The 23,435-nt window shown below is 35.4% G+C and overlaps 1 protein-coding gene across 10 annotated transcripts in view; it reads left to right on the forward strand.

Moving 5' to 3' along the window:
* LOC138811651 (E3 ubiquitin-protein ligase MYCBP2-like) overlaps window positions 1-23,435 on the forward strand; it is a 193,690-nt gene that overhangs the window by 144,019 nt on the left and 26,236 nt on the right. For 9 of the 10 annotated variants that reach the window (XM_069999343.1, XM_069999350.1, XM_069999346.1 and 6 more), the window contains 12 exons: window positions 1,976-2,133; window positions 4,734-4,933; window positions 5,979-6,128; window positions 8,963-9,123; window positions 10,349-10,505; window positions 10,690-10,914; window positions 13,086-13,151; window positions 14,481-14,720; window positions 14,987-15,085; window positions 21,149-21,229; window positions 22,065-22,331; window positions 23,044-23,327. In XM_069999343.1, coding sequence (XP_069855444.1) covers window positions 1,976-2,133; window positions 4,734-4,933; window positions 5,979-6,128; window positions 8,963-9,123; window positions 10,349-10,505; window positions 10,690-10,914; window positions 13,086-13,151; window positions 14,481-14,720; window positions 14,987-15,085; window positions 21,149-21,229; window positions 22,065-22,331; window positions 23,044-23,327 — 2,088 coding nt within the window. The remainder of the gene's footprint in view (window positions 1-1,975; window positions 2,134-4,733; window positions 4,934-5,978; window positions 6,129-8,962; window positions 9,124-10,348; window positions 10,506-10,689; window positions 10,915-13,085; window positions 13,152-14,480; window positions 14,721-14,986; window positions 15,086-21,148; window positions 21,230-22,064; window positions 22,332-23,043; window positions 23,328-23,435) is intronic. The other variant, XM_069999344.1, reaches the window with a different exon arrangement.

Consider the following 23,435-nt stretch of genomic DNA (forward strand, 5'->3'; position numbering starts at 1 on the left):
TATTGTTTAAAAAAAAGCCTCTCTTTTTTTCTTTTTATTTCCTTTAAGTAGTTGAACAAATGAGTTTCCACTTAACAAGATAGTTTATGAATTCAATATATCTTGGTCAGTATCACCCTTTTCAACATTTTCGCTCATCCCTCCCCTAGCACCCCTTTTCTCTTTTTAGTTTTGTAGGGTATACACTGGATTCTTGAGTGAATTCTCCCCCTCTTCTCCTCTTCATTCCTCTGTCCCTTTCCCCTTGATTCTACCATACCCTTTTGAATACCTGCTTCTTGGTGTTTCGTTTTGCCAGACTTTGATTTTGCCTCTCTAAGGAATTACATTATTTGAGATCTCCCTTGAATCTACAGTATTTCAGTTAATATGTATATCACCCACCATATTTACTTGTAAGTTCATAACTAAATCTAACTTCCACATATAAGGGAAAACATGCATCTTTTGTCTCTCTGGTCCTAACTAACAATTTTTTCCAGGTCCTTTTCTTTACAAATGGTACAATATTTTATTTGTAATGAATGAGTAAAATTCCATTGTGAATATAAACCATATTTTTTGATTCATTCATCCACTGAGGAGCATCTTGACAAATCAAGTTATTTTATAAGATGATGAATAATGAATCTATTAAAACACTGGCTCTCTACCAGGCGTAATAATTGCCTCTCGGCTATCATTTGAACATATTTGGACATTTTTTGTTTGTCACAACTGAGCTAGTTCAAATGGCATCCTAATGGGTAGAAAGCAGTATTGTTCAATAAGACAGTTCTCACAACAAGGAATTATTATTTGGCCCAAAGTAGACAAGAATGACTTAATGATGATCTCCCTAGGTTTTCTTATGTTGCTTGAATTTTTTATGAGCATTATCTTATTTCTATAAAAAAAAAAAACTCATCTTTTTCAAATTGTCTAGTGAAAAAAATTGTGTAGTGATTCTTCTTATGTTGATTGAAAACCATCTGTTAAACAGAATAGTAACACTATATATAAAATGAATTCAGTTACTATGTATCCAGTGTTTGTATAACCCCAAATTGTTACCCAGGTACATTTACCCTCGTTTAATGTGCAGCTCTTCGATTCTTACATTTTTCTCAAAGAATAGTGTTCATTGTCTTAGATAGAGTAAAAAACCCACTCAGGGAGTTAGCCACTTGTTAGAAAATATGTAAATTTTACGGAAGGACATGTATTTGAAAGTTGGTGTGAGTGCTGGAAGAAAATAACTCTAGATCCCATGGTGACAAAAATGTCCCATTTAAAATGAGGTAGGTAACAGAAAAAGAAAAGAACAGCTTGCAAATTTGTCAAAGCAGAAAGGTAAGATGATTTTCTTTTTTTATACAGTGTCACAAGAAAGGAAGTTGTAACCTTTTAAATGTTTTAAATATTATTATAAATGGAAAAGCTATTAGTTTCCTTACACTTGAAAGTCACTGTGTCGTTATGTTTCGTAAGTATAATTACAATGCTGGAGTAGCAGTGATCTTAGCAAGGCTGTGGGACCAGCCCTTCCCAAAAGTGATCCTCAAGCACCAAAAGAAAACCAAGTTTTACTTTATGTTGAATTAGCAGTCTTCCTGTACATATCTAATTTTTCTGTTCAACGAATTTATGATTACATATGCCTAATAAGGCATATTCCTGACTATCATGGCTTACTGCTTTTGATCCCATAAGTTGTGTAGGACATTTCATAACTTTTTTAATATTTAAAATACAAAGTAAGTTTGAGAAAACCACAAATTAAAAAAAAAACAATTCTGAGATCAATCAAAATGTAACTATTTGAAAAGATAAGATTTTAATTTCAAGTAGGATTCTTAAGTTGTTTTGGTGCATGTTTCCCCATATGGAATTTACATGCAAATATTTGAGTAGTTTAAGTACAATTGTATTTCATTCATTTTTTTTCTTTTAAGTTTTTACCAGTTTTCCACCTGTTTTCTTGCTCCTTCTGCAGTTTGGAAACTAGTCCTATAACTGATAGTGATCTGGCAAAGAGAACTGTTTTCCAAAGATCATACTCAGTTGTTGCTTCTGAATATGACAAACAACACTCCATCTTACCTGCACGTGTTAAAGCCATCCCTAGAAGAAGAGTTAACAGTGGAGACACGGGTAAGTACATAGTTAAAAAGACAAGTGAGTATTCAACTATTAAATATAAAAAACTATGTTCTATGCCAATAATCTAGGATTTGAAGGGATGGGAATGGATTAACTTCCACTTTGTTTTAGACAGAACTTCTGTGTGATCCAGCCATAAATGTGCCTTTCTAAATTTTGCATCTCAATAACAAGCAACATCAAGAGAATAAATTTATCTTTACAGTCTTACATGTTAAATGTTTAAGGCAACTTTGTTACCAATTATCCCTTCCATTTAAGCTTCAATGAACCAGAAGTTGCAATAGTTTACACACACATTTATCTTCCTATTCCTATTAAAAAATAAAACTTGTATAAAAAGATAAAACGTTTACAGGTGCTGGGCACTGGCGGCTCACTCCTGTAATCCTAGCTACTCAGGAGGGTAAGAGCTGAGGATCAGGTTCAAAGCCAGCCCGAGCAGGAAAGTCCCTGAGAATCTTATGTCCAATTAACCACCAGAAAACTGGAAGTGGTACTGTGGCTCAAGTGGTAGAGTGTTAGCCTTGAGCTGAAATGCTGAGGGACAGTGCCCAGGCCCAGAGTCAATCCCACAAGTCACCAAAAACAAACAAAAAAAAACTTTTACAGGTACTATCACTCTGAATACATATAAAACTTTGGCAATATAAGTATTCTTAAGAAATTCTTAATTTGGGCCAATTACTATCAACAGCTTCATATTTGAGCTGAAGATTTACCTCACAAATAATTAAAGAAGCTCAATAGAATAAGATAATATGGTGATCCACTTACTAAAATGTCAATTTCACATTATAGGTATATGAAAAGCGTTTTTGTTTTCTGTTTTCCTTTTTTGAGGCAGAATCTTCTTGTTTCCCAGACTGACCTGGGAAAGGTTGTAATCCTCCTGCTTCAACCTCCCAAGTAGCTGAGATTATAGGACTCTTCCACCATACCAACTTATGTATGTTATTACTGAAGCTCTTCAAGAAAATTACAGTTGAACATATTTCAACAATTTATAGGTTCAAGTGAGACCTTATAATCCTAGCTACCTGGGAGGCTAAGATCAGAATGATTTCTGCTTAAGGCCAGCAGAAAAGTTCAGAAGTCCTTGATCTCAACCTATAGCTTAGTGAGTGGTATAGTCCTGTTGTCATACCTACATGGGAAGCAGAGATCAATAGGATTTTAGTTCTAAGCTAGTCCAGGTAAAAAGAAGTCCATTAAATTGCATCTCAGTTAAAGAAGCTAGGCTTTTGATGTCTGTCATCTCAACTACAACAGGAAGTCATGTTAGGTAGATTGCAGTCTAAACATGCCTGGGCAGAGAGTGAGACTGTATCAAAACCAACCAGTATACTGAGCACTCGGGCCTCACCTGTAATACTGAAATTCACATGATTGAAATTCTAAGCCAGCCTTGACAGAAAAGTTTCCGAGACTTCATTTCCAAAATAATCAGCACAGCACAAAGCAAGGCTGGAGGTATGGCTGAAGTACTAGAACAAAGCACACACAAGTCCTGAGTTCAAACTCTAGTTTAAGAAAAAAGGTGGGGGGCTGGAAAGGTGGCTCAGTTGTAGAGCGCTTGCCTTGCATGCATGAGGCCCTGGGTTCGATTCCTCAGCACCACATAAGAAAAAAGAAAAAAGCCGGAAGTGGCGCTGTGGCTCAAGTGGTAGAGTGTTAGCCTTGAGCTGAAGAGCTGAGGGACAGCGCCCAGGCCCAGAGTTCAGGCTCCATGACCGGACCCAAAAAAAAAAAAGAAAGAAAAAAGAAAAAAGATGGAAGGTAGGTAGGAAAATAGGTAAGTACAAAGGAAGGAAAGATGGAGATGGAAGGAAGGGAGGGAGGGAGGGAAAGAGCGAAGGAGAGAGGGAGGAAAGGAAAAAGAACGAAAAAAGGGAAGGAAGGAAAGAGGAAGGGTGGGAAGAAGAAAAAAAGGAAGGAAAGGAAAGAAGGGAAAGAAGGAAGGAAGGAAGGAGGGAAGGAAGGAAGGAAGGAAGGAAGGAAGGAAGGAAGGAAGGAAGGAAGGAAGGAAGGAAGGAAGGAAGGAAGGAAGAAAAACAACCAGTACAATAAAAAGGACTGGAAGTTTAGTGGTACAATGCCTTCCTAACAAACACAAAGTTCTAAATTCAAAACCTAATGCCACCAAAGCATAAAACATGATACATAGGTTCATTCAATAAGTATCTTGGAACTCTTATTGAGACACCTTTGTTATAAAGCAGTGTTTTAGGAAATGATGGAGATGAGGTAAAGGTTTCATTAGAGAGACTAGAACTCACTTAGCTTTTAGAATGTTTTAGACTATCCATTTATCAGACCTGGATTCAAAACCCACCAATGTAACTTGATAATGTAACTCTAGGAAATTAAGATATTTAATCTTTCTGATGCTTATTTCTTCTTCAAAGTTGAAATCATTAAGATTTTTTCATGTGTCCCTCAAAAGGCTCTAAATATGCAAATTATAATCCTATTCATATTAAATGTTAATCATATTTGTATGTTATATTCATAATCATATAATCATCTATATTAATCATATATAACCATATACTACCTAAGAAAAATCATCATTTTCTTTTTTTTAATAGAAGTTGGTTCTTCCCTTTTGAGACATCCATCACCTGAACTTTCCCGGCTAATCTCCGCCCACAGTTCTCTTTCCAAAGGAGAACGAAATTTCCAATGGCCAGTTTTGGCTTTTGTTATACAGCATCATGATCTAGAAGGTCTTGAAATAGCAATGAAACAGGCCCTAAGGAAATCTGCTTGTCGAGTTTTTGCTATGGAGGTATGAATATGTTAATGGAATTAAATACAATTCCTGGATCTGACAAATACATGCTGATTCTATTTAATTTTTTTTTTTACCAAATTTGATCAAATTAGATACCATTAACCTTTTGAAAATATAAAGCTCATGTCAAAATTAAACTCTGAAGTTTATGGATATTAATCAATTTAGAGTTCTATATAAGTACTGTAAAAATGTTTATTTCTAATTAATGATTTGAATCTTGAGGTGGTTTGTTGTTTTTGTTTGTTTGTTTCTTTTTTTTGTTCTTTTGCTCTTTTAGGTGCCTTTCCTGGACTTAAACTCAGGGCCTAGGCACCATCCCTTAGCTTTTTCTGCTCAAGGCTAGCACTCTATTGGCTAGCACTCTGTCACTTGAGCCACAGGTTCCATGTCTGGCTTTTTGTTGGGTTAATTGGAGTTAAGAGTCTTATGAACTTTGTTGCTCAGGCTGGCTTTGCTCTTCCTAAATAGCTAGGATTACAGTCACAAGCCACTGGTGTCCAGCTTTGAGATCATTTTTTAAGCTTTTATGATCAGAGTATTAATTTCACTAGAATGAAATGACAAAGAGGATGAGGAATGGGGCTTTTTAATTATAACTTTACTGGTAACAGCTTATCTAGAATGTTTTGTTGAGTTGCTGTATCTTACAAACCTATATATAGTAAATCTTTGTTATGAGTATGATAAATACCTGTCCCTTTATTAGTGGAAACAATATAAAGATATTTAAGTAAATGGTCACTTGAATGTAGCTTTAGAATCATTCTGCATTGGTTTTAAATGTAAGTTGGAAATAAATGTGCCTATGTAAATTAAGAAAAAATTCATTGTGTTTCATAACTTATTTTTTGTTTCAACCTATATTTTTTAATTAAGACCTAAATTGTTTAACATTTTAAGTTCAATGTACTTTCAATAATATAAAGGCCAGATTTTCTAATATGCCCTTGAGCATGTAGTTCTCTGAAGTACTTCTAAGAAAATCCGATCGTTGTAACTCATGTGTTTCCTTTTTATCTTGGACGCTTTTATTCAGGCATTCAATTGGCTTCTGTGCAACGTCATACAAACAACTTCTCTCCATGACATTCTGTGGCATTTCGTAGCCTCACTCACTCCTGCTCCACTGGAACCAGAGGAAGAAGAAGATGAAGAAAATAAAACAAATAAAGAAAATGCAGAGCAAGTGAGTGAAATTTTTGTTCATTTTATTGTTCTGTATTTTAAAGAACTAATAAGGTTTCAGATGGTATAATTTGCATACATCATTACAGAGTATCTAGCTTGATAAAAAGTAACATTTTCATGCTATCAGTAGAGGGTTGATTACACTTAGTCAAAGTTTTCTCTCTAGTAAAAATGTTGAGAGTGACATCTGTCATAAAGTAGTCAGCTGGATAGCAGATAACATATACTATGCAAAGCAGTATATGATAAGTAAAAGGAACAATACTCTTACATAGGGGACCAAGGACTGGGAGGACATATGTGGGGTGACCGTGATGAGTACTGCTAGCGTGCTATTGAAATCCTCAAAGGCCATGTCAAAGGAATATCAACAGTTAAAATCAGTACCTAAAAATCATGGGCAAAACTGAAATAGCCCCAGTCTAACAAAGTTGAGTGGTAGGCCTTGTCAGATCTAGATTGACTACTATCTCTGATGAAGGAATTGAATACAATATTCTTCATAAGAAAATAAACTAGAGCTCCTGTGGTGTGGAATCAATAGACCTGGAAAGAAGTAAAAAGTGACTGTCTTTGTCACTTAGCTCATTGACATAGTTGAAAATTTTTGATAATCACACTTTGGCAGCAGGATGAAGAATCAAGCACATTCATCTTTGTCATCCAATAACGACTTGTTGTAGAACAGTTTCAAAAGCTATAAAAAATCACATTCAGAATGGTACAGTATTTTTCACTTCTGTGAGTTTCTCCTATCACAAATGTGAAATAATTCTTTAGAGGGTTTTATGAAAATAGTTCAAATGGCTATAAGTAAACTGATAAAATGAACTCATACTTCTGTTCATCAGAACATTGTACAGCAGTAAAATATTTATTGCATGTGTAAGTAATAAGTAATGATCTCCAAGATAAAAGGAAAAAGGAGAGTATGAATTAGTGTGCATAGAGTGCTGCCATTTGTGTAAACAAACATTTGTAGAAAATCTTATAATATGGTCCACTTTATTAGGAATTGCCAATGGAGAGATCATTGGCATGGCTAGGATATTGGGACAGGAAGACTTATATTGGCATTTTTATACATTTTGAATGTTCCATCATGTTTATTACCTGCTCGAAAGAATAAAGTAGTGACGCTTGGTTCACAGTATCCAGTTATCAGTAACATCTACTTTTATTGTTAAGTAGATATGTTTTATTCAGTGACTCTTAGATACTATGATCAACATTATTGGAAATAATTTAAGCTGCAATTTTAAAAGCTTTTAATGACTTTTAATGATAAAAAATGTCATATATTTCTTGTAAAGGTAAGTGCTTAAAGGTATTTATTTGAAACATTGAGGGAGACATTACTTTTGACTAGGTAAAGTTAGGCAAGTTACTCTACATATAAACAGGCAGATTTTTATTTTGGTGCATATAAAATAGAAGAAATGCAATTCCTCAAATAGAAGAAAAGCCATGAGCAGTGGCAGAAGTGTATATGAGAGTTTTAGAAATGGTAATTTAATGAAAAGAAAGGTGTATTTTTTAAAAGGTGTTTGGATGCTGTTAGAAATTTCATGTCAAAAATCTTTACAAGGACTGTTACACCTGTAATCCCAGCTACTTTCGAGGTCTCTGTTTGAGGTTAGCCTAAGCAGAAAACTGGTTAGACCCTATTTCAAAAACAAATGATGGTTCATGTCTTTAATCCTAGCTACATATGAGGTAGGATGTAGGAGGATCTTGGTCTGAGGCCAGCCCAAGCAGAAGAAAGAAAAACAAGCTGAAAACAAAAGGAACAGGGTGTGTGACTCAAGTTGTAGAGCACTTGGCTATCAATCACAAAACCCTGACTCCAAACTCTCATGATTTTGTGGTAATTTCTGCCCTAGAGGAATGCATAAAATAGGCATTAAGTGTAGTGTGGCATACAGCAGAATTAACATGACCAAAAATCTCTGCAGTTTGACTTCATCCACATCCTTCATTGGCCATAGGTACTATGGGTACAGAAACTGAATATGCTTTGTATTAACCATAAGATATGTCACTCTCCTACCAACTTGACCTTTTTGTTGTATTTGGAATGACTGTACTTATATTATTAAAATTTATTTGCTGTGAGAATGTTGCCTTTCCTTGTAAAGCAAGTGTCTTTAGAAGATGGAAGGTTCTGGAATATCCTTCTCCATAGTAAGGCAGACATTATAACACTGATAAGTGTCTGTTCAGTCACATTGCTAAAAATGAAAATGCATTTGCTCCCCACTTCTCCTTCTTGACTCCTCCTGGAACTGTGTGTGATCACTTTCTTAAGAAATCTTCCTTAGGAATTTGAAACATCTGTTAAATAGTTTATATGTTATTCTTTTAAAAATATTATTAAAACTGCCACCAGACTGAGGGTTTGAATAGAAAATGAAATCTAACAGCTCTCTCTCTCTCCAAGCTGTGTATCTGCCTAAAGGAAGAAGCCGTTTTGTGTAATTCACATTAAAAAAAAGTCAGATGAACTAGTAATGACCCCAACTTCTAAACGTGTTATTTTAAACATCTATACAAACTCACCTGCATATATACCTCATCATGTATACATATGAATTTATTCTACTAATATATTTGTATGTGTAGTAAAAGTATGTGTATATGATATTCATTTATTTGCTAATTTTATGAGGAATCTTACTACTTTTTCCCTATAAGTATTACAAATAGAATTAGGAAATCTTTGCTTACTGTATGTATTGGGTATGGTTTAACTATAACTGTTTTTAAAACTACTGTAAAGAGAATTCTTTCCAGCTTACATACTAGTAAACTTGCTTTCAATATCTACTTTAGGAGAAAGATACAAGAGTATGTGAACATCCACTCTCAGATATAGTGATTGCAGGCGAAGCTGCCCATCCTTTGCCACACACATTTCATCGTTTACTACAAACAATCTCTGATCTTATGATGTCTCTCCCCAGTGGAAGTTCATTGCAGCAAATGGCCTTAAGGTAATTTTGTTTCTAAGTATTCTAGGTGCTCCTACAGAAAGTATTTTGTATGAAATACAAAATGCTAAATGCTCAAAAATCCTCTTTTTTTTTTTTTTTGTTTTTTTTTTGGTCAGTCGTGGGGCTTGAACTCTGGGCCTGGGCGCTGTCCCTCAGCTCTTCAGCTCAAGGCGAGTGCTCTACCACTTGAGCTACAGCGCCACTTCCGGTTTTCTGGTGGTTTATTGGAGATAGGAGTCTCAGGGTCTCTCCTGCCCGGGCTGGCTTTGAACCGCGATCCTCAGATCTCAGCCTCCTGAGTAGCTAGGATTACAGGCGTGAGCCACCAGCGCCCGGCTTCAAAAATCCTCTTTTTAATACTATAATATAAAGAATCCTTGTACCATGTAGATGGTGCCTTCCTCCTTACTTTCCTAATTTTGAAAGATGTTCTCTTTGGCTGATACCTGTTTGCTGTTCTGTAAAATGTAGGTAACACATACGTTTTAGTGCTCCAAATGCTTGCTGTAACCATCTTCCTCACTTTTCTCTCTCCTACTTCAAATCATTTCAATGTCACAAAACATAAGAATGAAAATGGATCATAGCAACAAAACCCAAAATAGAGTCTCCACTTTAAAAGAGCCTAAAGAATGGATCAGTTATATGCACCCAATTTTAAAACTTTTCAATGACCATAACATAATTTTAACCTGACATCTGTTGAGAATTTCGCATTACTTTTACATTGTGAACCTTATTATTATATCTATTCATTAGACTACAAATATAACTAGATCCTCAAATCCTCCATTGTTTTATGGAAGAATAAGTTGATAAGATGATTGGGCTTCTCATACCCCAATGATAAAACCAGTGAAAGAGATATATTTGTCCTCTTCATGAAATTTTTGAAATTAAAGATACATTATATCCAAATGCATTATTCTATGTGACATTATCACATAGAAATATTTGAGAAACTTTCAAAGTTTTCTTGATACAGACTTATAGCCTTTGTTTTTGCATCTATGACCTTTGATGTAGGTGAATTTTCCTTTAAAAAATGGCAATGATTTAACTCCCTAAAGTTTTTAATTTCAGTTTTTTACTAAACTATTTTTTTAGGAATTAGCTATAGAGTATGCATAGCTATTCCATGAATTCTTCAGACATTTTTGAAAAATTGTTTTGTAATTTTTATTTAATTTAATTTGTATTTATATTGCTTATGTATTAATTTTAGATGCTGGAGTCTCAAATTCAAGCAATCTGATCACCAATTCCTTCATCAGAGCAACGTCTTTCACCACATTAATAATATTTTGTCAAAATCAGATGATGGGGATAGTGAGGAGAGTTTCAGCATCAGTATTCAGTCTGGCTTTGAAGTTATGAGTCAGGTCAGTGACATAATAGTGATGGTCTTTTGTCCTGTAGTAAATAGTCTACAATGTTTATGAGGAAAAACTAAGTTGCTCATAAATAATTTGGTTCTCTTAACATTATTTATTGTCAAATGTATGTTTTCTCATCATGAAAGATTTGTTTTTTTATATTATAAATGTTTATATTTGTTTCTGCTAGGAATTGTGCATAGTTATGAGCTTAAAGGACTTAACCAGCATTGTTGACATAAAAACTTCAAGCCGACCTGCCATGATTGGCAGTTTGACAGATGGTTCCACAGAAACCTTTTGGGAATCAGGAGATGAAGATAAAAACAAAACTAAGAACATTACTATCAACTGTGTAAAAGGAATTAATGCCCGCTACGTATCTGTTCATGTAGACAATTCTCGGGACCTTGGGGTAAGAAAGAGAACTTGATTTCTAGTTTCTAAGTTCCTTTCAGACCATTAGTAATCATGCATTTTTCTTTTTTGGGGAAGGTCCGGTTGTGGGGCCTGAATGCTGGGCCTGGGTGCTGCCCCTCAGCTCTTCAGTTCAAGGCTAGAGCTCTACCACTTGAGCCACAGCACCACTTCTGGCTTTTTTTTCTTTTTGCTTATGTGGTGTTGAGGAATCAAACCCAGGGCCTCATGCATGAAACCAAGCGCTTGACCACTGAGCCACCTTCCCAGCCCACTAATCATGCATTTTTCTTTGTGAGTTTACCTAAAAGATTTGCCACTTGAGATTTTGCCAAATTAAAGCATTAAAAATTTTTTTATTGTGAAAATACCATACAAAGGGGTTACAATTACATGAGCAAGGAGCCTTTTTTTTTTTAGTTTGTAAATTAACCTTAAATCTAAAAACAGCTTTATGTGATTGGGGGAACTATAGAATATAAATTCTAAGCTGAGATCTGAATTCAATATACAACTGTAGCTAGACAAAATAAAAGTTTACTGTAGAATTTTCTACTTCCATGTCCTTGTTTCAGCTATTTCAGTGGTCTAACTATATTCCCCATAAACTGTGCATTTCAGATTCTCTCCAAATCTTTATAAGACCCAGTAGAGAAATCCTGTCTGGGTAAATGCTTTATAAAAATAACTCTTTTCTCCACAGACAGTTTTTTTTCTCCTTTTGCTTTTGTTTTTGTATTCAGTACACTCCGACCTATATTTAATCACTTCATGTTTCAACTTCTCATCCTTAGGTCCCATCAAAGGCATAAAACAAAGGAAAAGAATTGTATTTACAATAAATACAATAAAATAGTCAATAAAATAGTACCAACTGCCATACCATTCTTTTAGCCCCATTCTAGGGAAGGATATCTTTTGGAATTTTGTTCCTCAGATTAGATATTGCCTGTAAGCTGATACAGTTTTAATAAATCCTTTTGTAACATTTTGGAACTGCTCCCACCCATCTTCATATTCACTTTCCAGGAAGAATCAGAATGGTGGAGTTGGATCTCAGATAACCTGGATATAAAGCCAACCACAGCTGTTCACTTTGCAGTCAGCTCTCTTTTACCTCCACATCATTTATGTCTCAATATATTAATCATACCCTTTCTCAGAACAGTGATTACAATCAATTTGACATTTTTGTCTTTTCTTAGAGTAGATAATCACAGCAGTATTAATTTTTTAACCCCTGTTATATAAGTTGGCATTTATGCTTCTTTTCAGAAACATGTATCTGTTCTTTTTTAACCAAAGTGTATGAACCCCCTCAAACTGCCCACCATTGTCTATAACATTTGTTGATTGGGATTGTCCTGGTCTGTAATAGTCGTACTATGTAATTCTAAAACAAATTAATGTTAATCTTTGAATATGCTTTGCATTAACCTTAAGATATGTTGCTTTCCTACCAACTTGACTTTTTTGTTGTATTTGAAATGACTGTACTTATATTATTTAAAATTTATTTTCTGTGAGAGTGTTGCCTTTCTTAGTAAAGCAAGTGTCTTTAAAAGCTGGAAGGTTCTGGAATATCCTTCTCCATAAGGCAGGCATTATAGCACTGATAAGTACCTGTTCAGTTACTAAAAAGCAATGACATTGTAACCAGTAGTGTGAGACATGAGTGAAAAACAGAGAAGTTTGGAGGCCACATGAAGATGTATGAAAAATGTCAAACTTTGAGCAAGCATATGAAGAAAGGCTGAAAGTGCCAGTGGCTTATGCTTGTAATCCTAGCTACTCAGAAGACTGAGATAACAAGACTGGGTTTTGGATCTGAGTCTTATTTCCAATTAACCACCAAAATGCCAGAATTAAGGTGTAGCTCAAGTGGTAGAATGTCAGCCTTGACAGAAAAAGCTAAGCAAGATCTTGAAACCCTAAGTTCAAGCTCCAGCAAGTTTAAGTACCGACACAATAACAGAATGAAGGAACAAATGAACGAATGTAAATAAGTAAATATTGTAGAGTTGTAGTAATTATTATTAGCTAGATAAATGGTAATAGGAAGGACTGTAAACAACAGGCAGAAGACTTAATATAACATTAATGGACTGTAAAACCATTATAACTTCTAAACCAAGAATATAGCATAACTATTTTGGATTTCTATTTTAGAACAAAGTCACCTCCATGACCTTCTTAACTGGCAAAGCAGTAGAAGATTTGTGCAGAATAAAGCAGGTAACTGAAATTTTATCATTAAATGTTTTGCTACCAGAGAAAAAGTTCTTCTTAGTCTCCATTGTGGAATTCTAGTTTTATGACATGACTTAAATATTGTAGGAAATCATTAATTTACAAACACCAACTAGTGTGTTTGTGAGGATAGGAACAGCTATCCCTGTACTGGATGACTCAGAATTAGTGCTCTAAGTGGATTCCTGCAACAAGCCTGTACTATTATATTGTGCCTATAGTTTTCCTCTCTCTATTTCCCTAAGAAAATTCAGGTTACCTTAAAATTCATTACAGAGCTGATATAACAGTCTTTCCAATTGTCTACAATTTAGGTTAAATGGATTATTTTCTAGCTTAAAAAATTATCACTTGTTAAACTTAGCCTTACATATGTTGGAAGTCAGTTTACAAAATAACCCTGTAAACAGTCAACTCTTATCTGGCAGGAGCTTGAGATTCTATGTATATACATACTCACTTAGTTACACACTGGTGAAACTTCATCAAAGCTGTTCTTTTGCCATTACTTGATCTCACAAAGGTTGAATAGTTGGGCTTTTGTATTACTTTTTCAAATCATATTGAGATTTTTAGATAAAACAAGTAACAATTTTTTTCAAATTATAAACTATTTAAGAAGATAAACAACTCAGTAACAGCATGTGTTCATATTTATGTCATTTTAGAAAAATGACATCAATTAAATAATATCTTCAATGACTAAATAAATCACATAGCAATCTCTAGTTCATTTCTTAGTTATCAAATACCATAAGTACAAAATTTTAATTATATCAAAGGAATAATGTTAGAAACCATTCAGCGCTGTATCAGCATTTAACTTTTAGAGAGGAAAATTATATTCTCAATGAAAGTCAATAAACTAAGGAATCTAGCATAGTTACATAAACTATGGTTAAAATGAAGCATTCATATGTTGTAGTGATGCTTTAATGCAAGGATTTATTGCTGATCTTGAGAGGATTCATACTGACAGTCTACATGAAGTACAATTGTGCAAGTTGTTGGTGATGGCTCCACTTACACAACTTATACTAAAAAACTATCTGGTAGTCAGGACTTGGGCCTAGATTTTAATTTTCAGTTCCATCATAGGATTATTCAAACTGGACCTGTTTCTTCTATAAGTAATATTATTCCTTTAAGCAATATTATGTATCCTTACAAAACTTAAAGTAGTGTGAAATAGTGTTTCCTAATACCCATTATTTCTGTGTAATGACAGACATTGCTATAATTAACGCTGATTGTAAGGTGGCAATGAAAGTGACTCAGCTGTATCAGGTTCCTGCCTTTTTTCTACTCAACCAGGTTGATCTGGATTCCAGGCATATAGGCTGGGTGACAAGCGAACTTCCAGGAGGAGATAATCACATCATCAAAATTGAATTAAAGGGTCCAGAAAATACACTCAGAGTTCGACAAGTAAAAGTCCTTGGCTGGAAAGATGGTGAAAGCACAAAAATTGCAGGCCAGATTTCAGCCAGTGTAGCCCAACAGAGGAACTGTGAGGCTGAGACTCTGCGAGTATTCAGACTTATTACATCTCAAGTAAGTGTCCATACTAGTATTAGTTCATTATAGTGAAGGATAAATTAACTCTATGTATTTTGAGAGTTTAACAATACATTTTGTAAAATTTGTTAGTGATTTCTGGCTACAGATATGGCCTTATAGCCCTTCTGATCTGATGTTGCATTCAGAATTCAGAATTATGGTACATAGAGCAATAGCATATTATAAAGCATGGAGGTTCAGTTTTAAGTTTTAACAGTTGGTAATTCCTGACACTAATTTTCATGTGTCTACCTTGTCAGGTATTTGGAAAGCTCATTTCTGGAGACGCTGAACCTACGCCAGAACAAGAGGAAAAGGCTCTCTTGTCATCACCTGAAGGAGAGGAAAAAGTATACAATGTATTTATTTGTATTCTAAACACTTATTTCTCTTTTTCATTTTCTTACTTTTGTTCAGAGGACTAATCCATACACTGATTTTTGTTTTAGTGGATATTTCTTTGATAATAGCTTCTTTGCCATATGTATTTTTTTACTTTAATTAGAAAGAAAATTATGTATTTAAAAGAAATTCAAAACACAACAAATCAAAGAAAGGTTGGACAAATGGGATTGCATAAAGTTGCAGAGCTTCTGCATGGCAAACGACATAGCTAGCAAGATCAATAGAAAGCCCACGGATTGGGAGAAGATCTTTACTAGCCATACAACGGACAAGAGTCTCATATCTAAATATACTTGGAACTCAAAAAATTAAACTCCCCAACAACAAATCCTCAAAGAAACAACTGCCCAATAAATAAGTGGGCTAAAGACTTAAAGAGAAACTTCTCTGAAGAAGAAAGAAGGATGGCCAATAGACACATGAAGAAATGTTCAACATCCCTAGCCATAAAAGAAATGCAAATCAAAACAACATTGAGATATCACCTCACCCCAGTTAGAATGGCAAAAATCAAGAACTCTAACAACAACAGATGCTGGAGGGGATGTGGACAGAAAGGAACCTTACTTCATTGTTGGTGGGAATGTAAACTTGTTCAACCACTTTGGAAAGCAGTATGGAGGTTCCTCAAAAGACTTCACATAGAACTCCCCTATGACCCAGCAATCCCACTTTTGGGCATTTACCCAAATGTTTACAAACAAGACCACACTAAAGCTACCAGCACAACTATGTTTATTGCAGCATTGTTTACCATAGCTAAGATCAGGAACCAACCCAGATGCCCCTCAGTAGATGAATGGATCAAGAAAATGTGGTATATATACACAATGGAATTCTGTGCCTCCATCAGAAAGAATGACATTGCCCCATTTGTTAGGAAATGGAAAAACAAGAAAAAATTATATTAAGTGAAGTAAGCCAGGCCCAAAGAAACACAGGTCCCATGGTTTCCCTTATTTGCAATATCTAGTATATGTATGAGTCAAGCGGAAAAGGTCAGATAATGTGATGTCAGGAAAATGAACCCTTAGATATGTATTTTAATGTTTTTTTCTTTCATGCATGTGTTTCTAATGCATTTATAAGATTATCTCTTTGTTGCTTTGTATGTCCCTCCCCCACAGTATAACCCCTGCTTTCACTATATTTGATGTCAGTATAATTTGTGGAGGAGATGGGGAAAAACCAGTTGTTTAAGAATACAGGTGGACCTGTTGCAACAATGAGAAGTACAAGTTGTCATGTCCAAAAACGAGCTTTACAATGTCGGTGCGGGGTAGGGGGGGGGGGAGAAGGGGGGGAAGGAGAAGGATTGGGATTGGGGGGGAGGGGGGAGGCTGGGAAGGGATGTGAAGGGTAAACAAAGGAGGAGGCTGCAATGCTTGGTAAGAAATGTACGCATTATCCTGCCCATGTAATTGTAACCCCTCTGTACAGTATGTTCACAAATAAAATTAAATTAAATTAAAAAAAGATCATAAAAAAAAGAAATTCATTATTTATGTATAATCTAGCTAGTTCTATAATTCACAGCAAGTTAGTTTATACCTAGGGTTGTTATATTAAATTGTCAATATATGAAAAGCTAACAGACATTTATTACACTGTGCTCCATAAATTAATTACCTTCTCCCTCCTTTGTTTTATTTGTCCCTCACAGACTAGGTAAAAATACTTAACAGTCTTCACAAAGACTTCTAGAAGTCTGCACAAATAATAATATCTTTTTTTTCTTGTTTCTTGTTTCTTTCTTTTTTTTTTTTTTTTTTGTTGTTGTTGTTGTTGGTCATGGGGCTTGAATTCTGGGCCTGGGTGCTGCCCCTCAGCTCTTCAGCTCTTCAGCTCAAGGCTGAAGAGGCCACAGTGCCTCTTTCAATATTCTGGTGGTTAATTGGAGATAAGAGTCTCATAGACTTTCCTGCCCAGGATAGCTTTGAACCGTGATCCTCAAATCTCAGCTTCCTGAGTAACTAGGATTACAGGTGTGAGCCACCAGCACCTGGCTTACAAATAATAATCTTACGATTTCCCTAAACAGAAAGATTTTTCCATCTGCTAAATTTTATAATAATCTATATATTCCTCTTTTTGGTTTCTCTGTTGCTCTGTTTATCTGCATGTAGGTTTCTTTTCTTCCACTGAGCCAAACCTGTTTTTTCTTTTTCAATTGTGCCAGTCCCAGGTCTTGAACTCAGGGTCTAGGTGCTGTCCTGAGCTTTTTTGCTCATGGCTAGTGCTCTGTTACTTGAGGTACATTTCTACCTTCTAGCTTTTTTGTGGTTAATTGGAGATAAGAGTCTCAGACTTCCTGCTTAGGCTGGCATTGAACTGAGATCCTCTTGTCTCAGTCTCCTGAGTAGATAGAACTACAGGTGTGAGTCACTGGCACTCATATGAACCATACATTCTTAAGACCAGGTACATTTGTCTTTTTACCCACCATGGCACAATCATACATTTTTATTGAAATAACTACTCTTTATAGTATACTTGAAATTTCTTCTGTAATATAAGTACTTCACTTGCTGCATCTCAACTAAAGCATTACAAGAAGAATGCCTCAGCCTGTTAGAATTAACTGCAACTCTGATGAAACCTGCAGTAGCTGAGTAGAACTGGAGAGAAGAGATCTTTGCTTGTTCCTGACCTTTAAAGAAAACATTCAGCTTTTTACTATTGTGATGTGAACGATAGATTCTTTTTTTATTTAATTTTTTTAATTGTGAAAATACTGTACAGAGGGGTTACAATTACATGGGCAAGATAATGAGTACATTTCTTATCAGGCATTGTTGCCTCCTCCTTTGTTTCCCCTTCCCAAACCTTCCCATACCCCCCCCCCCCCCGCCAACTACCTGATCCTCCCCTCTCCCCCCACCCCCACCAAAGTTGTAAAGTTCATTTTTCGACATAACGACTTGTACATCTCATTGTTGCACTGGGTCCACCTATATCCCTATTTAAACAATTTGTTTTTTCCCTTCCCCTCCACGAATTATACCAACATCAAATTGAACCAACTTGCTTGAAACACAATTCTTAATGGCCTGCAGATTTAGTCTAGTTTGTAGTAATATCATCTTTGAACACTTACTTTATTTTTTTTTTTTGGTCATGGGGCTTGAACTCATGGCCTGGGAACTGTCCTTGAGCTTTTTTTGGTCAAGGCTATTGCTCAACCACTTACTTTGAGCCATAGCTCCACTTCTGGTTTTCTGGGGGTTAATTGGAGATAAGAGTCTCACAGACTTTTCTTCTAGGGCTAGTTTTGAACTATGCTCATCAGATCTCAGCTTCCTGAGTAGCTAGGATTATAGGTATGAGCCACCAGTGCCCAGCTGCTGCTGCTGCTGCTCCTCCTCCTCCCTCCCTTCCACCTCCTTCTTTTCCTCCTCCTCCTCCTCCTCCTCCTTCTTTTCTTCTTTCTTCTTGACAACTGTCTAAGCTGGGTCATTTTTTCTCCTACTCATTGTATCTACAACTTCTCTGATTGCTTTATTCTTTCTTTTCTCTTTTTCTTTCCTTCTCTTTCTCCTTCCTTTCTTCCTTCCCTCCCCCATCCCTTTTTTTTTTGTTGTAAAGATACTATACAGAGGGTTACAGTTACATGAGTGAGGTAATGAGTACACTTCCTATTGAACATTGTTACCCCCTCCATTGTTTTCCCCCTACCATCCCTTCCCTCCCTACCTTCCCCGAGGTTCTTTTTTTTTTTTTTGATTGTGATTAAGTGATTACATAATTTCCCGAATTTCACAGTATTGTGGAATAATGATGTTCATTTAAAGTCACAACTTCATTCTAACTTTCCTGGAGCAAATTGTCTATCACAGTCTATAACATATAACGGTGTTCACATGTTATACACCATACATGTGATCAGCAGCATGGGGATATTTAGTAGTGGTTCGACCAGATGAGTGGGGGTTCTTTGTTTCTTAAGTCCTGTTAGTTTTGTCGTATCACCTAATATTTTGGAGTTAGCATCCACTTATCAGGGAGACCATGTACCGTTTGTCTCTTTGCTCTTGGCTTACCTCGCTCAACATGATTCCTTCTAGATCCATCCATTTCCCTGCAAATGCCATTATTTTGTCATTTCTAATGGCTGCATAATATTCCATTGTGTATAGATACCACAATTTTTGGATCCATTCATCTGTGGTGGGGCATCTGGGTTGTTTCCATATCCTAGCTATTGTGAACAGTGCTGCAATAAACATGGAGGTGCATGTGTCCTTGTATATTGGTTCCTGTTGTTCAAGGTAGATGCCTATAAGTGGTATGACTGGGTCATAAGGGAGGTCAATCTTTAGCTTTCTAAGGACCCTCCAGACTGCTTTCCAAAGTGGTTGTATAAGTGTACATTCCCACCAGCAGTGTAATAGGGTTCCTCTTTCTCCACATCCCCTCTAGCATTTGTCGTTGGCTGATTTGTGGATGTGGGACATTCTGACTGGGGTAAGGTGGTATCTCAGGGTTGTCTTTATTTGCATTTCCTTCACCACCAGGGATGATGAACATTTCCTCATGTGTTTCTTTGCCATTTTTATTTCTTCATTTGAGAAGTCCCTCTTTAGTTCCCTTGCCCATTTTAGATTCTTTTTTAATATAAATGCCTATAATCAGATGGATGATGTTTCTTTCTGTTTTAAATTACTAAGAATTTCCACTATAATGTATATTCTTATATATTTTTCTTACCTTTATTTCTGTTGAGTAGAATAACCAGTAAGTATATTGCTGTACATTTTAATCAATTTGTGACATTAGCTTATAGGTACTTTGTTTTCCTTTGATGAAAAATACAATGAACTAGAAGATGCAAATGTGAGGCCCAGTCTTCTTTAGGGGTGATGAAATACTTTAAAATTGACTTTGTTGACAGTTGCACATGCCTGTAAATATACCAGAAACCATTAAAGTTGTAGAATTCAATGAGGTAAACATTACAGTATGGTTATCTCAAGGAAGCTGTTTAAAAGGCAAAAATAAGCCAGGCACGAGCCTTGTAATTACCAGCCTATAATACTAGCTACATAGGAGCCTAATTTCTAAGGATCATAGTTCAAAGTCAACTCACACAGGAATGTCCCTGAGACTGTTATCGCCAATTAACCATCAAAAAGCTGGAAAAAGAGGTGTGACTCAAGTTGTAGAGCACCAGCCATGAGTGAAAAAACTAAAGGCAGAGCCCAGTATGAGTTAAAACCAAATAAACACACACACACACACACACACACACACACACACACACAAAGGTAAAACATTTAAGAGATTATGTATAATCTAGCAAGTGTTTTAAATTTCAAGAAAAGCTTTATTCTACAAATTTACTTTCTTTTTTAATATACTTTTGTAGCTCTGTCATTCAAGTTATTTATTTCATCTAAGTTGTAGAATTGATTAACATAAGTTATACTCTATCCTTTCCATATCTAGAATTTCTGTGATGTCTCTTATTATATAGCTAACTTGTGTCTTCATTCTGTTTGGGGGATAACATAACATGGTAAAACATTCAATTCTGTCTTTTCTCTTCCATTTGTGTTTTTGTGTTTTTTTGTGTTGTTTTGTTTTGTTTTTTGGGTCTGGTCTTTGGGCCTGAAGTCGGCCTGGGCGCTGTCCCTCAGCTCTTCAGCTCAAGGCTAGCACTCTACCACTTGAGCCACAGCGCCACTTCCAGCTTTTTTCTTTTTGCTTATGTGGTGCTGAGGAATCAAACCCAGGGCCTCATGCATGCAAGGCAAGTGCTCTACCACTGAGCCACCTTTCCAGCCTCAATTCTGTCTTTTCAAGGAAACATCATTTAGTTTTATTGCTTCCTCTTTATTTTAATGAGTTTATCTCCTTTGTTTAGTCTAATCTCTTTGACCAACTGAACTTTATTCTTTATCTTAACCTCAATTTAAATAAATTCTCTTTAAAATTATTTCTCAAGATACTTTGAAATATCAAATACTCAAACTTTTTTAAAAGAGTACACTTCATTTTCTTTCCTTTCTTATTTTAAGGCAACATCAGATGCTGACCTGAAAGAGCATATGGTTGGAATCATATTCAGCAGAAGTAAGCTGACAAATTTACAAAAACAGGTTGGTGAATTGGGATTGCTTTGTCTTTTCAGTTTTGTTTTTAGAGAATGAAATATTTTCTAAATTTTGTGGAGGCTTTAGCTCTACATCTTTTATAGGTTCTACAGAATTTGTGTTTATATTTTTCTAGAGGGAAATGATTATTGTTCCATATCAAAGGATCACTTCAGAAAGTTTTTTAATTTTCTTATCTTGATGCTCTTATATTTCTCAGTTTCAGGGAGATAGTTTTATTTTAGTGACAAATGTTCAGCTCTATCAGATTAAATTTTCATGTCCTATGTTTTTTTTTTCCTTTTTTTCATTAAACAGTTTAATAGAAGTAACTATAAGAGTATTACTAGATTTTATGGAATGAGAGGCTCAAGAGTCAAAATACTGGTTTTAGCAGCATTCTCTTTAGAATAAATGCCAACTTGAATTTTTTGTACTTTATATTTCTGGACTTGGTATAATTCTGTACTATATTCATTAACTTGGATTCTTATAAATCAGAAAAAATAAAAAATTTCTAATTATATTGTAAATGCTATCAATTTTAAGAATAGAAATGTTAAAACATGGTGGATATTGGGTTTCATATGCTAGTAACTCATGGGCAGAGGCATTGGTAACATATATAGTCAATTTCATATAAGAAGTGTTATAAATATTTGTATTTTTGTTAATGTTCTCTAGTTTTACTCCATTGCTCTTAAGATGAATTAAGAAAATGATAAAATGGATAATTAACTTTGAAAGAAGAGTAGTAAATTGATAACGTACTTGCCCTTTTGTTTGTTTTATGAAGAGTAGTTAATCAGTTTACAAATGTCTATACATTGCCTTCACCTAGGTATGTGCTCACATCGTCCAAGCTATTCGTATGGAAGCCACCCGAGTTCGTGAAGAATGGGAACATGCCATATCAAGCAAAGAAAATGCCAATTCTCAGCCAAATGATGAAGATGCCTCCTCTGACGCTTACTGCTTTGAGCTGCTCTCCATGGTTTTAGCATTGAGTGGTTCTAATGTCGGCCGGCAGTATCTGGCTCAACAGCTAACTCTGCTTCAGGATCTCTTTTCTCTTCTTCACACAGCCTCTCCTAGGGTCCAGAGACAGGTGACTCATCATGTCACTTACCTTTGTCCTTCATTTTTCTTGAAACACTTAAAAATGACCTGGCAAAAAAAACAAAAACACCTTAAATATGGATCTCTCATATATTAGATCCTTTATTTTAACTTTGTGTTTTATTTTTTGTTTTTGACTCTTTGTAATAGGAGTACAAAAAGGCAAAATATTGTTTATTATACTAATATATTTTGATAAAGAATATTTTGGCTGTTGATTACATTCTTACCATTAAATATATGGTGTCATTTAATCTTAACTAAAAATAAAAAGCAGCTGGGCACCAATGGCTCCTGTCTTTTAATCCTAGCTACCTAGGAGGCTGAGAGCTGAGGATTGAGGCTTGAAGCCAGCCTCAGCAGGAAAGTCTGTGAGACTCTTATCTCCAGTTAATCACAGAAAAAGCCAGAAGTGACACTATAGCTCAAATGGTAGAGCACTAACCTTGAGCAAAAGGAGCTCAGGGACAGTGCCCAGAACCAGAATTCAAGCCCCAAGACTGGCTAAAAATAAATAAATATTTAAATAAATAAAAATATTTTTTCTTCATCATTCCTACTCTACAAATTAAAGTATTTTTATAATATTTAAATAGTATTTCTGATCTTCTTTTACATAGATTTTTGACATTATAGCACATTTTTTAACTAAAAATTTAAAATGCCAATCTTTAAATGAACTCTTACATTTTTCTTACCAGGTAACCTCCTTACTAAGACGAGTTTTGCCTGAAGTAACCCCCAGTCGTCTGGCCAGCATCATAGGAGTGAAATCTTTGCCCCCAGCAGATATCAGTGATATCATTCACTCAACTGAGAAAGGAGATTGGAATAAACTGGGTATCTTGGACATGTTTCTGGGGTGCATTGCCAAGGCGCTCACTGTGCAGCTAAAAGCCAAAGGAACTACTATCACAGGGACAGCTGGAACCACTGTGGGCAAAGGAGTTACAACTGTCACACTTCCAATGATTTTCAACTCCAGGTTTGTTACCATTTCTGTTGTAGTACACGGTTTCAAATTCGACCTTGTTGGCTTCTCACCAGAGAGTATCCATACACAATTGACTAATGTATAAAAAGGATATCATAT

The sequence above is a fragment of the Dipodomys merriami genome, unplaced genomic scaffold (genome assembly GCF_024711535.1).
Source record: "Dipodomys merriami isolate MVZ:Mamm:240054 unplaced genomic scaffold, mDipMer1.0.p SCAF_545, whole genome shotgun sequence".
Taxonomy (NCBI): domain Eukaryota; kingdom Metazoa; phylum Chordata; class Mammalia; order Rodentia; family Heteromyidae; genus Dipodomys; species Dipodomys merriami.